This window comes from Ciona intestinalis, chromosome 8, assembly GCF_000224145.3.
Source record: "Ciona intestinalis chromosome 8, KH, whole genome shotgun sequence".
NCBI classification, from domain to species: domain Eukaryota; kingdom Metazoa; phylum Chordata; class Ascidiacea; order Phlebobranchia; family Cionidae; genus Ciona; species Ciona intestinalis.
Genome location: NC_020173.2, coordinates 5869781 through 5887309, shown reverse-complemented (window position 1 = coordinate 5887309; position 17529 = coordinate 5869781). Strand labels below are relative to the sequence as shown.

At 38.0% G+C, this 17529-nt stretch overlaps 2 protein-coding genes and 1 non-coding gene across 4 annotated transcripts in view; 1 reads left to right on the top strand and 2 right to left on the bottom strand.

Annotated features, from left to right (window-relative positions):
* Positions 1-376: 376 nt before the first annotated feature.
* Positions 377-6651, bottom strand: LOC100178639 (alpha-1,3-mannosyl-glycoprotein 4-beta-N-acetylglucosaminyltransferase A-like). Its single transcript, XM_002122959.3, has 4 exons — positions 6038-6651; positions 3965-4180; positions 1464-1714; positions 377-1068 (listed from the first exon to the last, which is right to left on the bottom strand). The coding sequence occupies exons 1-4, from the start codon at positions 6515-6517 to the stop codon at positions 1020-1022; spliced, it is 996 nt and encodes a 331-aa protein (XP_002122995.1). The 5' UTR covers positions 6518-6651; the 3' UTR covers positions 377-1019.
* Positions 6652-9006: 2355 nt separating this feature from the next.
* The window catches only part of LOC108949701 (low-density lipoprotein receptor-related protein-like), a 9259-nt gene continuing 736 nt past the window's right edge, over positions 9007-17529 (bottom strand). Inside the window, exons 1-15 of one of the 2 annotated variants that reach the window (XM_026835595.1) lie at positions 16990-17256; positions 16672-16801; positions 16193-16398; positions 15803-15914; positions 15067-15249; positions 14553-14669; positions 14082-14150; positions 13424-13664; positions 12917-13186; positions 12475-12606; positions 11713-11874; positions 11016-11321; positions 10229-10569; positions 9593-9792; positions 9007-9300 (exon numbers count right to left, since the gene is read on the bottom strand). In XM_026835595.1, coding sequence (XP_026691396.1) covers positions 9014-9300; positions 9593-9792; positions 10229-10569; positions 11016-11321; positions 11713-11874; positions 12475-12606; positions 12917-13186; positions 13424-13664; positions 14082-14150; positions 14553-14669; positions 15067-15249; positions 15803-15914; positions 16193-16398; positions 16672-16801; positions 16990-17053 — 2820 coding nt within the window. In that variant the 5' untranslated portion in view covers positions 17054-17256 and the 3' untranslated portion in view covers positions 9007-9013. Of the gene's footprint in view, positions 9301-9592; positions 9793-10228; positions 10570-11015; positions 11322-11712; positions 11875-12474; positions 12607-12916; positions 13187-13423; positions 13665-14081; positions 14151-14552; positions 14670-15066; positions 15250-15802; positions 15915-16192; positions 16399-16671; positions 16802-16989; positions 17257-17529 lie in introns of those variants that run through there. The other variant, XM_026835596.1, reaches the window with a different exon arrangement.
* Positions 15682-15763, top strand: trnas-aga. Its single transcript has one exon. It is a non-coding gene; the product is annotated as a tRNA-Ser (tRNA).

Here is a 17529-nt window from a genome sequence, read left to right as displayed (position 1 = left end):
AAGCAGCAAGTGCAAAATAAAGGCTATAAGAACTGTGGGGTAAGATGGGATGCAGTTAGCACATAATATCCCATATTTTCTAAACGATTTTTTAACAACTTATAATGCCCTTTTAGATCTGTGAGAATGATGCGGTCATATTTTCTGTAAATGTTCGTTGTTTGTTACCAAATGAGACGATAAAATAGAATGAAAAACACGAACCATCTTACCCCAACCTATTACAACTATTTCACTAATCACTGAAGAATTTTGTGTGTTTGAAAAAAGTAAGTAACTTCATATATAGGTTTGAACTGGAATAAGCGGTTAAAAAGGTTAAACTACTGAGCTGTTCAGTTCTTTAGTATTCTGACATCAAGTCACGATTACAAAGTTTGGAGTTACAGTTATATCTTAAAACTATCGTGCTCGTATAGTGACAAATTGCAGTTACCACGAATATTAGAATATAAAGCGCATAAGACACAAGGTGATAGGTGTGCATAGAATGTCGGTAAGGCTAATATCTCTTAAGGCACATAAATATCTGGAACAATGTAGTGTGGCCGTACAATAATGTTTTTAATGATTAGTTTAGCCATAGAGCAGGGTGGGAAAAGACGGGACACCATAAGTGTAATTATCCTGATCGTGTTTTAAACAACGGTCTGTAGAAGTCTTGAGGATACAGTTTTACAATTCTTTGAATGTTATTCGGTTGCTATAAATGGGACGAGAAAATAAAAGGAAAAAGTGTCCCATCTTCCCCCACCATACTATAACTACAACTATCCCGGTCCGCTTGGCTACAGTTTACACCTCGTACCCGTTTACGGGCTACATTATAGTTATATAGCTACATACCTGTATATAACATAGTGAACATGGTTAAAAATGAAGTAAACGGCATTTGAATTTGAGAAACTAAACTTAATCCTCGTAGGGCGGGGCAAGAACAGTGGTTATAACACGGGTGTTCTGTTTGACACACCACGTGCCCGCTTACAATCTATATTAAGCATGAACTTTTTGTGTCTTCATGGGCTTGGTTGAATACCAAACAAAGAGTTCGTCTTTGAAGAAACCCTGGAAATGAAGAATATATAAGTTAGTTAAACCTATAGTAGGTTGGGGTAAGATTGGGATGGGGTAAAATGGAACTTGTTTTTATTTTATCGTCCCATTTGGTAGTAAATATAGCATATTTACATAATCATGGGGAAATACGGAGATGTCCCATCGTCCTACTATATAGTAGGGTGGGGAGGTGGAACATCTTTTCGTTCTATTTTCTCGTCCCATTTGATAGTAAACAAAGAATTATAAAACCGTATCCCCCCATGGACCGTTGTTAATTGCTTAAAACACGATCAGGGTATTTGGATATTATGTGTCTTCATCAATGTCCCCCACTCTCCTGTATATAAAACACCATACCACTTTTAAGAGACTTGTAGACAAGATAGAACAAGTTGTCTTACTTTCCTAAATGTTTGAACAAGTCAACCTTCGACTTTAATATTCGTTCTTCAACTTTGCATTCTTTACCATAACCACAGTACTTTGACCTCGCGTAATCCCAGAACAGCCAATCTAGCGGTTTCGTGTTCCAGAAAAGGCCGATAAACGCTGAAAACTCCCGTGTAGATTGGTAATGGAAAAGTTTAGCCGCCCCACCAACCGCACTGAACGAAGCATAATACCACGTGCTTATATTCCGCGACGCAGCGACCTGAAATAATTCATCGCCAAATTTTTAATTGACAAAATTGCAAAGTAGTTTCTGACAAAAGAAATAATTATGTTTCCAATATCTTTTATCGTCTTATTGGTAGTAAACAAAGAATATTTACAGAAATATAAAACCGTATCCTTATAAGAATGTAAAAGAGCATTAAGACGTGACAAACACGATCAGGAAATATGGTATATATGTGCCAACGGTAGCCATCTTACCCCTTAACCCCCATAGTACTATACTGATTTTCTATTGCCCACGGCCTATTAGAGATACGGCCTGATAATTCGTTATCTCTATAGTTGGCCGTGTATATTACCAAATACAAGTTTCATGCCGTAAGCTATTTTAACTATACAAGAAACGAGAAAGTAGCCGTATATCTGACGTGACAAATATACAGCGTTGATATTGCCCCGAGGTATTCTGTTTAAACAATGCCATCAAATGTCATTGTATATACTTATACGGAAGGGTGGGGGAAGATGGGACACCTTTTCATTCTATTTACTCGTCCCATTCGTGTAGTAAACAAAGAACATTATAATAAATTATAAAACTATATCCTCACGACTCCCATGGACCGTTGTTAATTGTTTAAAACAATCAGGATATTTGGATATTATGTGCTAAAGTTGTCCCATCTTGCCCCACCCTACTAAATGTAATTGTTTACTCACAGATCTGAACTGAAATCGTTTTCAAACAAAGCATTACATTAACACAAGTACATAATACTGTGGGGTAAGATGGACACCGGTAATTCCTAAACACCCCATCTTCCCTGGTCGTGTTCTTAACAATTAACAACGCTCTTTTAGAGTCGTGAGGATACGGTTTCTAATTCGGTTTAAGTATTTTTTTATCCACCACTAAATGGGTCGATACAGGAGAAAGGACTATCTTTCCCAAACCAAATGTATTTCGACTTAATCATTTTTAAACACTGAGAGTGCATAAATGGTTTACCAATTCTTAGAAATATTTGTTTTAAAAAATGATTGTAAAACCGCCGACAAACAATCGTTATGACGTAACACATGCCGACCCGCGTAGTATTTCGTAACAATCAAACGACCAAGCTATAGCAACTGCTGCCAAAGTTGAAACAAGAAAAGTATAAGTTAAATTTAACGACAAATAAATCAAACAATTCAAAAATCGTTTAAAGTAGTTGGAACTATCAATAGTTAACTAAGCTATAAAAGAATCAGAACACCCGTGTTGTAACGACTGTCGTCATCCCACAAAACTAAGATAAATAAGCTAAATTCTTTTATTTTTTCCATAATCGTATAAACCCTTTACAATTTAACGACACACTAAAACTTGAATGGACAGTCTTACACCTTTATTGTAGCCATGTAGTTTTAAAACCAAAGCTATAAAAACATACTTCTTTTTTCACATAAAATTAAATGTAATACTGTGGGGTAAAATGGGATTCTGTTGGGAAGTAAATCCCACGTTTCCGAGAATGAATACCCAACTATATTGTTTTATTTTTCTCTTCAAAAATAATAGCGAAAATCATATTTATCAGATTCTGCTACAAACTTCATAAACTCTGGATTAAAACACCAAGAGTCCTGTAACCCAGAGGTAATGAGTTCAAGGCTCGACGCTGCTACCATTGTGGGCGTATGTGCCTTTGGGCAAGACACCTAATGGCAATTGTTTAAACCCAGTGGTCACTAATGGGTTGTACAAATTGTCCGCCATACATAAAAAAAAATCTAACAAAAATAATCACCTACAAAGTAACATACTTGGTAACTCGTAAGCTGGCGCGAGGTGTATGAAACAGAACACCTACATACCGACTGTGGTGTTCCGGTCACGCTAAGATAAATAAGTTGCATACATCAGATACGTGTTCGAAGCTTTTGGCGTTGCTACCATTGCTAGCCTATGTGTCCTTTAGTAGGCTCACCGAATGCCAAATAAAACGTCGGTCCTCTTAGGTCACAAAACATACGCCAGATCTCTTACAATTGTAATACATGTATATTACATTTGTAATACATATATAGTAGGGTGGGGTAAGACAAGACACCTTAAGCACATAATATCCAAATATCCCAATCGTGTTTTGAACAACTAACAACGGTCGATGGGAGTCGAAAATACGGTTTTATAATTCTTTGAAAGTTCTTTGTTTACTAACAAATGGGACGAAAAAAATTGAATGAAAAGGTGTCCTATTTCCCCCACCCTACTATATATTACACTATTGTTACAAACCTCTAGAATTGTAGTCATGTAGTTTTTACTCGCCAGCACGTCATCTTCCATCATCAGGTAATACACTGGGTCGACGTAGCGGATAATATAAGACATCAAAAACTGCTCGTCTAAGTTTTGTTTTGACCGCCATCTTGCTCGGTCTATTTTATCTCCCAAGTTCGCTTCAACATGACTTTCCCAGTCGGGCATAAGGTATTCCGGTGGCCCAATAACCTGTAATGTATTTATCATTGCATGGCGGGGATCATTATAACACGAATGTTCTGTTTTATACACCTCGTTCCCGCTTACAAGTTACCACGTATGTAACTTATTTATCCTCGTATGGCGAGGCAAGTCGGGCAACGACAGACGTTATAACATGGGTGTTCTGTTCATACACCTCGTGCCCGCTTACGAATTAACGTAAACACACGGTTGAAGTATTGACATAAAATTTCCCGAAAAACAACCGGTTTAGTTTTTGTTGTAGTCGTACATGTGTATATACATATATACGTGTGTGTGTGTATATATCCATACACTTCATTTCCAATTACAGTTTAATTGATTGCTTAATACTTGCAACCCACTGTGAGTTGCTTCTTGTACGGTTTAACAGCCACGCTTTTAACCTTTGCTCTTCCATTTATTTTGTCCATGACGTTTTAAAACGACTGTCGTTTGCTGTGGCTATGTTGTTTTAACATGACTTTTGTTTTTGTAATCGATAGTATAAAAACAAAAACGTTGCTATATGTTATGATATATTAGGTTGGGGAAGACGGGGTACCTTTAGCATATAATATCCAAATATCCTAATCGTGTTTTCACAATAAATAACGGTGTGTGGAGTTGTGAGGATACGGTTTTATAATTCCTTGAACGTTCTTTGTTTACTGCCAAATGGGACGAGAAAATAGAATGAAAAAGTGTCCCATCTTCCCCTTCTATTCTATATATACTATCACCAAAGAGATTAAAACCAATGAGTGGAAACTCTGACGTAACAATGGGAAATTTGGTAATTTGTTTCGTACCCCGTCACGCTTCAATGCATCACGAAAAAGTCAAAATTATCGGTAACTAGGTACAATATAACGCATTTGAAGTCAATATATATATACATAGAAGAATTTAGAGTCGATATATTTACTATTTAGTGATTGGTAACGTAATTTCATTCGATGACGAACGCTTGACATATCGACATTGGGGGTTGACATATTCGATGACGAAAAAATTCGATGATTTCATTCGATGAAAAATTTCATTCGATGGTTTTAATCTCTTTGCTATCACCATGTTATGTCCCATCTTCCCCACCCTATTATTATGTTAACCAAGGTTTGCTCCTACCATACTTATACATATATAACATATAGTTCCCAACACATTAAGTTGGATTTATAAGCGATAGTAGAGCACGCATATGATAAAACCCTGTGTGTTAGTCTATAAAATGCAGCGTCAATACAAATGTTTAACCTCATACTTACACGTGTGTACACCTATAGGCGTTATATATAACGTTTTGTTTAACATGGGAATATAACGTGGCGGCGACTGTAACGGTTATTAAATACGAATAGCAAGGTTTGTAATGCGTTAAAGCTCAAACTGTTATTTCAATAGTACCATACATCCTAAAACAATGTGACATGCCAGCAAAGTTACATACGTAGTAGCTTGTAAGTAGGCACGAGGTGTATGAAACTAACACTCATGTTATAACGACTGTCATTGTCCCGCAATGCGAGGATAAATAAGTTACATACGTGGTAACTCATAAGCACGGACGAGGTAAAATAGAACACCCGCGTCATAACGATAACTTTTAGCAACATTCGGTGTCTATATATAGTAGGGTGGGGAAAGATGGGACACCTTTTTAGTCTGTTTTCTCATTCCATTAGGTAGAAAGCAAAGAAAATTCAAAAAATTTTAAAACCGTATCTCCACGTCTCCCATGGACCGTTGTTATTTGTATAAAACACGATCCGGATATTTGGATATCATGTGCTAAAGGTGTCCCATCTTCCCCCACAGTACTTTACGTTATTGTTCAATCCGAATAGACCAATTACTTACTTCTACGATTCCAGCATTAAATTCATCATTGTACCGGCTATACAGTTCCTTAGTCGCCGCCTCAAAATTGTTCGTAATATTCTGATCAGCCAGGTATATAATAAACACACACAAATTCCTCTGTTCAGGCGTCAAGTTTTCCAGCATTGAACCGAGTGTTTCTAATAGATAAGTCGCCCCGTTACGAGTTATACTTGGTATCCCAACAGCAACTGTTGGCTTTCGTTTAACTTGTCCCATGCGAAATAATGGAACCCTTTGATCGTCCAGCAAATGATCAGCGTAGTAGGTACCAGTTGCTAACACAGGGGGGTCTTTGCGTTGCGTTACACGAGTTTGGATAGCTGTTATCGTTGTTGTCGCACCAACATCTTCAAAACTTTTCCTCTTGCTCGTATACAATGCAACACGAGCTGTGAGCCACAATGTACCCACCAAGCTGATAGTTATTAATAATCTTGAGGTTTTTAAAAATTTCATCTCTAACTAGTTGTTCTTACATTAATTTATCCTTTTTATTAATTCCTTAAATCTTTTTGGTCACGCAAAACGTTTGTATTGAAGCTATACCACGGAATACATTCCTATTCCACTGAAAATAAAAGCAAAATCAAACTTTAACGACTTTCGTTTTGCTGCTAATTTCCTTCTTTTCGTTGTTCTAGTTAATATAATATTCGTTATCGTGTTTAAAAATATAAATAACTGTTATGTTACGCAACTTGTTGTCGCTATGATTCCTTTCTCTTCGTTGTTTTAACTAACTTAAATTTCGTTACCTTGGAAAAGATAAACAAATATTGCGTTTAATAAACAGGTAACTAACTAACTAGGCTGTTGAGCTATGATATCTGGTTATAACAACGCCATAGATCACCGCCTACCATTTACCGCATCAGTGATATGACTACGCGCATGCGTCACCATCCGCCATGACAGCCAACGCACTGCATGCTATCTCTTGTCTGGTATAAACTGTTGGCAGCTTTCTGGGTAATGTACGTACTTTACGTAAAAGTGTTTGTGTTTAAATTGTGCCCGACGCATCTGCCTACAGCAATTGACGAGCTTAATACACCGCAAGTGGTAGAGAAACCCATTGCAAAATACATATTACGTTATAGTAGGCGGGGTAAGATGGTACGTGAATATATAGTAGGTTGGGGTAAGGAGGTACATTTCATTCTCTTTCATCGACCCATTTGGTAGTAAACAAAGAGTATTTACATAAGAGTATAGATTCGCATGTTCACGGCACTAAAACACCGTTGTTGTTTGTTTAAAACAGGGTTAGTAAATATGAGATATTATGTGCTAATGGTATCCAACTATCCAGCTTTCTCCACGATATTATACAATGATACAACGAATACCATGCGACACTTGACAGTAACCAGACCATTTCTTTGCTTGCACTGTACATTCACTATACAGCGCAAGTCGTGTTCACAAAGCCATACCTTCAGTTAACAGCGCCATTTAAATAGCAGACCATTCAATAACGTTTATTTCTATTTATATCTTCTTATCTGTTGCCTTAATTTCCGCAACAGTCTCAGCCAACATCACGTCAGAAAACAGCGCTTGTGTCCGCCATTACGGATCCCACAGAGCGTGAATCGCCCATACAAATGCATGGTCGGCGTGTGTTTATTTGGTTCTTGTAAGCGCTTTTTGATTAATACTAGCAGCAATCAGCTTAGTTTACATAATAGTATATGTTCAAACTTACAAATCTACAAAACAATTATATACTACTTCCACACAGGCCTCGATTTAAGACTGTCTGTAAAAAACATTCACTTTTGTATGTACATTTAAATATCAAATACCTCGCCTATGTTTATACATACGTTTGTACCATACCTTTACATACACATATACATCATGCCTTTATATACACATATCTAGTTAACCTGTACATTTCACTTTTGCATGTACGAACCTTTGAACTCGATTCACGTGTATCGATCGAGATATAATAGTATATACAAACATTTCGGGCTTTTTTCTGTTTGCCCTAAGTCTATAGCCTAGCAAGCGATATGCTAAGCAACTTTTCCTAAGTTAACAAGGCGTATAAACGAGCACCGCCGGCCTTACTTTTATTGGCTGATTAATTATAACTTCCTTTCTCAAATTGCTAACGCCTTGCTTGACGGTAATAGGATATCAAAATCTTAATTTAAGTTTAGCGTAAACCATCTTTTCGATCTGGCTTTTAATGCTAACTTGCAGTTTATTCTACTTACAAAAAAGCTATTTTTTTATTTAACTTTTTAAAACCAGTAGCGAAGATCGAATAATTAAAACAGTAAAGAGAGATTCGTTAGCAAAGGCGACAATCGTTAAAACACTAGAATAGGCTTCAACGGGTAGAATAGGCTTCAACGAAGGTGATTCGTATAGCGTTACAAGTTTATTCACCGATAGTGATGTGTACTGCTATACACGGAGATTGAATGACAACCTGTGTGTTGGCTTTTCTCGATCAAAACCCTTAAGTGAGACACTCAACGACAATCGCTTAAACCTATGGCGCCCTCTATAACAGGCCTAAACACCGTCGGCGCTTTCTCAAACTTCGATACTGGAGGCGGATTGTTTTGCAGCGCTTGTATGAATTATGGATAGTTTTGATGAGTTATTTAACAAGTTATCTTATTAGATAATTTTTGCCTCGGGTTTTAGCAGTTAGTGCAGTATAAGGGGTTTATTTATTATCAGTTTATCATAGTGGCCCTTATACACTTATGCAGGTTGTCTAAATTCTTATACAGAAAAACAATCTCCCACAAAGTTACATATACGTGGTATAACTGGTAAGCGGGCAACGAGAAATATGAAACAACACCCGTGTTGTAACAACAGGGCTGTCATTTTGAATCCAAGTTCATTCCGATCATGTAAACAGGGTAATTGCCTCATAATCAATGACAAATAGAAATAGGTTACATTTATTCAATAAATATTTACTTAAACTCGTGTGCTCGCACTAGACCTAGTCACGTGGGTTCTCTCTTTCTGGGTGGTAGTGACGCTTGACCTGTTACGTAGGATCACTGTGCTTAACATTCTGTCAACAAACGACGAATAAAGCAAAGGATTGAGCGCACTGTTAATGGGGAGCAGAATTGTCGCTGATATGACGTATGCAATATCGGGTATGGAAATTCCCCCAATGCTTAAGAATCCCATCACCGATACAGGGACCCAACATAAGAAGTCGGAAGCGATTAGACGAACTATCTTTCTTTCTAAAGCTGGGAGATAACATAGTTTACTATGGTTAATGAATTGAATGTAAATTTATCCTTGCATGGCAGGGAAACGACAGTCGTTATAACACGGGTGTCGTGTTTCATACACCTCGTGTCCGCTTACGAGTTACCATGTATGTAACTTTGTGGTTGTCGCCAAATGATTTGCTTAAAGACACATACCCAGGACGATAGCAGCGTCGAGCCTCGAACCCATATCCTCTGTTCCAGAGGGGGAAATGCCTATAACGACAGAAGGGCCTAGTACACCTCACACTCAAGTTTAAATGCTTACCAGTTGTACGAACAAATCCTTTAGAGTTTCGTTTTACAATAGATGAGCGACTTGACTTGATGTACACCACTATATAGGAAGCAGCGACAAATATAAAGGCCGCCAGGTTCAATGATAAAAGCAGGAATGTAAACGTCCAGGATGGAGTTGTTTGTTTTACGAACAGATTAGGAATGCAGACACTGTTCGCGCTGTAGTATCTGTTGTGTGGGTTTCGAATATTTGAATAAATGAATATGTGACATATAGTAGGGTGAGGAAAGACGGGACACCTTTAGCACATAATATCCAAATGTCCTAATCGTGTTTTAAACAATTAACAGCGGTCTATGACTCTAAGGAAGTCGTGAGGATACGGTTTTATAACCTTGAATGTTCTTTGTTTTCTACCAAATGGGACAAGAATACAGAATGAAATGTTGTTCCATCTTTCCCCGTCCTACTATATTTATTCTCGCATCATGGCGGGGCAAAGATAGTCGTTATAACACGAGTGTTCTGTTTCATACACCTCATTCTGTAAGGCTGGCAATTTGGAAAACTTATTAGTGACTAGAGTGGTTACCGTTGGGTGTCTTTCCCAAGGACACATACGCCTCGGTATCTTGCCCAGAAAAAAATACTGTTTAAACTTACCCAAACTTATTGCTTGTCTCCAAAAACTCCGGATGGTTTAGCGTCTGTTTCGCTGCGTCCAACAATTCAATCCAAGATCTCGCATCTTCCAGTACACCAGGACTTCCAACGCCAAGTTTATGGTCATACGTGTACATTCTTAATGCAAAACTCTTCGCCGTTTCAAAATCAACAACAATATTGTTCAGAAATGGATTGTCCTTTATGACTGACAATTGTACAAATACACCTTGTAGCCACTTAGAGTGTGGTAGCATTGCTAGTAACAATGATATCAACCATGTTGCTGCTATAAGGGATAGGACGATGCTTGTTCTTGGTCGAGTTGATGACGTAAAAGGCTGATGACGTATACAAGAAAAAGTGAGTGTTGTATTCATTTATTAATTCCACGACCTACTATAGAGATATCTCTAGTAGGCCGTGATTAATTCTTATTTAGAAAATATTGTGTTTCAAAATTCATGTCTGTTTTAAATGAATGTAACTTTTATTCCTTTCCGCACGGCGTGCCAACGCGTCTGTTCTGTTTCATAACCTCGTGCCCGCTTTTTAAGAGAGTTATACCACGTTTGTAAATTTGTGGGTGATTTTTTAATGTATGGTTAATAATTGAATCAACCCATAAGGGTGACCTATTGGGCTGGAGCAATTGATGTTAAGTGTTTTGCCGTACGCATACAAAGGTAGCATCGTCGAGTCTCGAATCCGAATACCCTCTGGTCTAGAGACCAGCGCTCTATTCAATGTAGTTATAACTTGTAGAGCTATATACCAAACTACTTACATTCAAAACTGCATAAAGTCTCAATGACGTCAAAAGCACCATTGTGATGACAGAAGTCTCCGATGACGTCACAACAAGCACCCCCATGACGTCACAAAGTGAACTTGACAACCAAGTTAGCTTATTAGCACAATATGTTCCACTGTAAAAAGCACCAGTACCGCCCAATAATATAAGATATACGCCGATAAGGAGATCAGATACAGCCAGGTTAAGTACTAAGATGTGATTAGCTCGCAAAGACGAAGAAACTCCAGGTTTGTTCGAGTAACGACGAAAGGTTTGGAGCTCACAGTGTAGAACGCACTATGAAATATTGTATTTAGAAAAAAATATGTACAGTTGTTGGTGCGCTCGCTTTCAGACCAGGGATACGGGTTCCAGGCTGTACATTGCACTGAACAAAAGGTGGACAACCCATAAGTGACCACTGGGTTGGAGCCGTTACTGTTAAGTGTCTTGTTCAACCACAGATATATTATTAGTGGCGGCACCGAGCCTCGAACTTGTATATCCTCTGGCCGAAAGCCAGCGCGCTAACCACTAAACAGGTATTGTAAATAACTGTTCAAATACCGGTAGCGAAGTTCAAAATTAAAACAACTAAGAAAATGGGGTTTAGCAAAAAAACAACAGTCATCATTAAAAACACGTTAAAGTAAAAACTATTTGAGTAGTGTTAAACATATTGACTTGCCAGATTCCCGCCCAATGCAAATAAGCCCATTATCCACACAAAGCTTCGTAGAAACGGGTTTGCAATTAATTCATATTTTGAGGAGAAAATATTATCCAGTGAGCGATCATGGGTAGGGCATTCGTCGCTCCAGTCGGTGCAGTCGCCATTCCCGTCGTACATCTGTAAGATTAGATGTATTGTGTTGCAAATTACATATGGTAGAGTGGGGAAAGATGGGACACCTTTAGCACATAATATCCAAATATCTTGATCGTGTTTTGAACAATTAACAACAGTCTATGGAAGTCGTGAAAAAATATTGTTATAATTCTTTGGATTATCAGTATCTACTATTGAATGGGACGAGAAAATAGAGTTAAAAGGTGTCCCATCTTTCCCCACTTGTACTGTGCTTTTTGTCTAAATTTTCAGCCATACAGTAAAAACAATCACCCACGAGGTTACATACGCGGTAACTCGTAATAAGTGGGCACGAGGTGTATGAAACAGAACACCCGTATTATAACGACTGTCGTTGCCCAAATAACGAGGATAAATAAGTTATATAGTAGGGTGGGGGAGATGGGACACCTTTTCATTCTATTTTCTCGTCCAATTTGGTGGGAAGCATATAAAATTTAAAGAATTATGAAACCTTATTGCTGCGACTCCCAAATACCGATGTTAATTGTTTAAAACACAATCAGGAGGTTTGGATATCATGTGCTAAAGGTGTCCCATCTTCCCCCACCCTACTGTATACATTTATAAATAAGCCACCTTTTTATTAGATACAAATAAAGGCGTTCCATTTTCACAATAGAACCTTCCATCTCTTGAACAATTCATTTCGTCCGTTGCGTCATCGCAGTTTATTTTGAAGTCGCAAACATGTTTTGAATCGATAGATATCTGTACGAGGAACCATAGTTTTAGCCAATGGCGTGTACAATACACACCACGCTAGCTTATTCGGGAGGATGTATCCTTGGACAAGACACCTAACAGACGTTGTTCCAACCCAGTGGTCACTAAATGGGTTGTTGAACCCTGGGTGTCAGGGCTATGGCCCAACTTTGGTCTAATATGCCGTGCCTAACTGTAGGACCTCACCCATATAGAATATGCATATACAATGTTGGGGTAATATACCAACTCTGGTCTAAATCCCAGGTCCCATGTCATGCCTCACTGTAGGACCTCACCCATATACAACAAATACCTTGCTACCACCTAGAACGGGGCAGTAAAACCGTTCCGAACAAGTAGCGTTGCTCTCATCTGTTCTATCGTCGCAGTCTGCCACTCCATCGCATACCCTGCTGATAGGAATGCTTATCCTGCCGCCAGCATTACAACGGAAGCGGTCTGGACATCGGGAAATTTCTTCATCTTTCCCCGAAAAAGGGCAGTCAATAATCCCGTCACACCATAATTCTTTCCCAATCGTAAGAAACGAGACCATGGCAGGCGCATCGGGTACAACATGAACCTGTATAGGGAACATGTCAAACGATAAAACATTACAGAATCATTCTTATTTATAATACTTGTGCAGCCATTCGTTTGAGACTAAACAAAGAATATTTACAAAATTATATAACTGTATATCCCCACGACTCAAAAATGTCGTTGTTAATTGTTAAAAACTTGATTATAGGAAGTTTCGGATATCTATGTGCAAACCGTATCCATATTACGCAAATATTCTATATTCAAATTTAGTCACCTCTTCCTTGCACTTAATACTTTCGAAGCTATCCTCTCCCCCAAACGAGAAGTCCGGCATCACTATAGGCAAGGTGCAATTAAACTTGAAAGGTAAATGAAGTGAACTACAACTTTCCCAACATTCGTCGTCGGGAAACCCTGGCGCCTCGTGCCATGACGTCTTTCCATGGCCTGGTGCCGGACAGTCGCCCACGCCATCGCATAGGGTGCCATATATTGCCTCACATTCTTTATCGCATCTGGTATAGAATGGGATGAATGACTTGGCGTTATGTAGGTTGTACCATCTTTCTTTGTTGAATGAGTGTAACTTTTTTATGCTTGTATGGTGGTGCAACAGCAGTTGTCATTAATACAACGGGTGTTTTGTTTCATATACAGCCCTCGTGGCCACTTACAAGTTACCACGTATGTAACCTGTTTATCCTCGCGCGATGGGGCAACAACAGTCATTATAACATTTTTTTCTCTTTCATACACCTTATTTTGCTCGCTAACGTTTCACTACGTATGTAACTTTACGGTGAATTATTTGAACAATTCATTTAAGAACCACTGAGTTTAAGCAATCATTGTTAATAAGTGTCTTGCCCAAGGACACACATATACGACCACAATGGCAGCAAAATGCTTTATTTATCCACGTTCTAACTAACCTGCATCTTTCATGTTGATTAGCTGGCGTTGCTTCAATGCATTTTAATGTTCCTCCACACGTGGAGTAACTGAAAGGTTGAAAATCTAGTTGACAACGAATTACAGACAACAGATGTAGAGATTTTATGTTATGTCATATATAATATAGTAAGATGGGGGAAGATGGGACACATTTACCGCGTAATATTTAAGTACCCTGATCGTGTTTTAAACAACACACAGTGTTTTTTAGAGTCGTGAGATAAATGTTATATATTTCTGTAAATATTTTGTTTACCACTTAATGAGAATGAAAAGGTGTTCCATATTTTCCCACCCTACTATACTTTGGGGTAAGATGGGTACCGTTTGCACAAAAGACCCCATATGTTTTGATCGTGTTTTTAACTTTTAAAAGCGCTATTTTATAGAGATAAACAAACATTTATATTATGTAATGCTTATAATTCAACTACATGATATATTAATACCTTTCGTCGGTTGCATTCCCACAATCCACCTCTCCATCGCATATTTGGCTTCTATTTACACAAGTCCCGTCTTCACATGACACTTGGCCTACGTCACAATGCGCCACGTCATCATTCCTGTAATGTCACGCCGCAACGTTAATTTTAATCGTCCTTATACAGACCACTTTGTATTTCAAGTATTTGAGGTATTACAAGACGTTTAAAATTAAGGGAACTTTTGTAAAATGAGCAACTCAGACAGCCATGTTTGGTTTTAGACCGCTCGCCTTTAGGCCAAAGGTTATTGGTTCAAAGCTTAATGCCACTAAAACAGGTTGTTTAAATTGTCAGCCATACAAAAAAACAATCACCCACAAAGTTACATATACATGGTAACTTTTAAGCGGGCACGAGGTGTATGAAACAAAACACCCGTGTTATAACGACTGTCGTTTTTCCGCAATGCAAGAATAAAAAAACTGAGTAATCATTTTTCTATTTCAATATTTAACTCTATAACTACGTCACTCACATTTCATTACTTTTGTCCCAAAACGTCATCACCCTCCTACAAATACCAGGGGCGTCTTGGCAGGGGCATTCATCTGATAGATCTGGGCAATCTATGACTTGATCGCACACGCTGTTCCTTGGGATTATAGTTGAGTTATCGAAGCATTGAAAACACAAAGTTGTGTTTAGTATCGGAGGGGATCTATAAAAAGTAAAGTCTATTTTAGATGTTTATATGTGAAATATGAATGAATGAATGAATGAATGAATAAATGAATGAATGAATGAATGAATAAATGAATAAATGAATGAATGAATGAATGAATGAATGAATAAAAATGAAAGAATGAAAGAATGAAAGAATGAATGAATGTTTAACATTACATTAAAAGTTTTTATTGGGTGAAATAACATAGATTTTATCTGAACAATAATAATGAAATTATTTAAAAAATACAAGGATAAGGAAATTAGCGGCAAGGATAAGGAAATTAGCGGCAAAAACCCGTGTGATAACGACTGTCGTTTTCCGGCTACGTGAGGATAAAGTAAGTTACATTACATTACAATGTGAAGTATTGCATACAAATACTCTGAAGACACAGTTTAATCACTGAGCTGCTAGGTAGTGTGGGTCGTCGTGGCCGAGTGGTTAAGGCGACAGACTAGAAATCTGTTGGGCTCTGCCCGCGCAGGTTCGAATCCTGCCGGCGACGTTCTTTTGACTATATTTCATTTTACTTTTATGTTCTTACCTATTAGTAAAACACATGTCTTCTCCATTGTCGCAATCTTTTATTTCGTCTTTTAGCAAAACTTGCGGCAGGATACATTTTTTTGCGTTTCTTAAACATTTAAATCCGCGCCCTAAATAAACAAATAAAACATATTAATCCTCCCATGGCTGACAACGACGTTTGTTCTAATACTTAACGGCAATTGCTCCAACCTACTGTCCCTTGTGGGTTTGTCGAAATTGGCAGTCATGAATTACCCCCGCAACTAAATTATCACCCACAAAGTTACACACATCATGCTAACTTTTAAACGGGCACGAGGTGTATGAAACATAACACCCGTGTTCTAACGACTGTTATTTCCCCGACATGCGAGGGCTAAATAAATTACATTTGTTCATTCTAAACCTGTATCCCATTCCGTTTCTTCAGGGCATCCATTACACGAGCTACCGTCGCATACATGTTCCCTTAGTGAGCAAGTAACGTTATCAGAGCATAGGAAATATCCACTACAGTTGAGATCACACGGCGATGCATTTAAACAATGTATTGTCGCATTGCAGATATATTCCTTGTCCAATATGCAGGTTTTGTTATGAATCGTCTTACAACTGCAGAAATAACGATTATGGTCACCGCGTTTAATATTATTGGAGGCGTTATATATAAGAGGGTTAGGATCGATTTGATATACCGTTAGCGTACAACATCCCATATTTCCCAGTCGTGTTTTAATACTTAAGCAAAGTAAAATATAGGAGGGGTAAGATAGAACATTTTGGGGAGAATTTACAGAATCATATAACCGTATCCTTACGACTCTAAAATAGCGTTGTTAATTGTTAAAATTACGATTACGAAATATAGAATAGTACTATACATACCTAGTTTGGAAGTTGGAGCAGTTAGGGCATTGCAACGTAGTTTGTATTTCATCGCTTTCATCCATACAGTCGTCATGTTCATCGCAGAAGAATATTGACTCTATTTTATCACCGCTATCGCAAACGAAATCTAAGAGACAGAAAAAAGCGAGGAGCAGATTAATTAAAACAACGAAGAGAATAAAAATAACAACAAAACGACAGTCGTTAAAACACGGTAAGGGTAAAACTTATTCAGGTAAAAAGTCAAATAAAAAGCATGGCTGCCAAACCCTGCACTTATGATAATACGGTTCTTTGCAGTCAAACTTAACTTACCCGTTTGAGACGAATACACAAGGAAGGTAATAGCAAACACAACCATACATAGTAAAGGCTTCATATTACTACTGACTACATAAGCTAAAATACGCTGGTTTTATGAGAAATTCTCACGCTTACATATCCTAATCAGTGGGCGTGTGAAGTTTTTGTTTCTCTCGTTTACTTTTCGGATATTGCCGTCAAGTTACGGCTATCCCCCTTTTTCACACGGTTGTCCAGTTTACAAAAATCAATATGTTATCTCATAAAAGAGGCTCTTTATAATTAAACTAGCCTTTTTGTGCCCGTTTTCCCTTTTTTCAGACTGTAGAGACCTTAGGACCAGATTAATTTAAACGGACGTCAAATTCACATTTAAAAGCCGGTCTGTTTTTCGTATATCCAGTATATAATAGGGCTCTTCTGCTTTAGCTATTTCGTTTGCACAGATGTCCATAAAGTACTTGGTCACGATGCAACCCGATTTATGTCATCGATTTTGTAAACACTTCAAGTACTTGTGTTGGGAAATTGTCATGGGTGTACATATAGCGT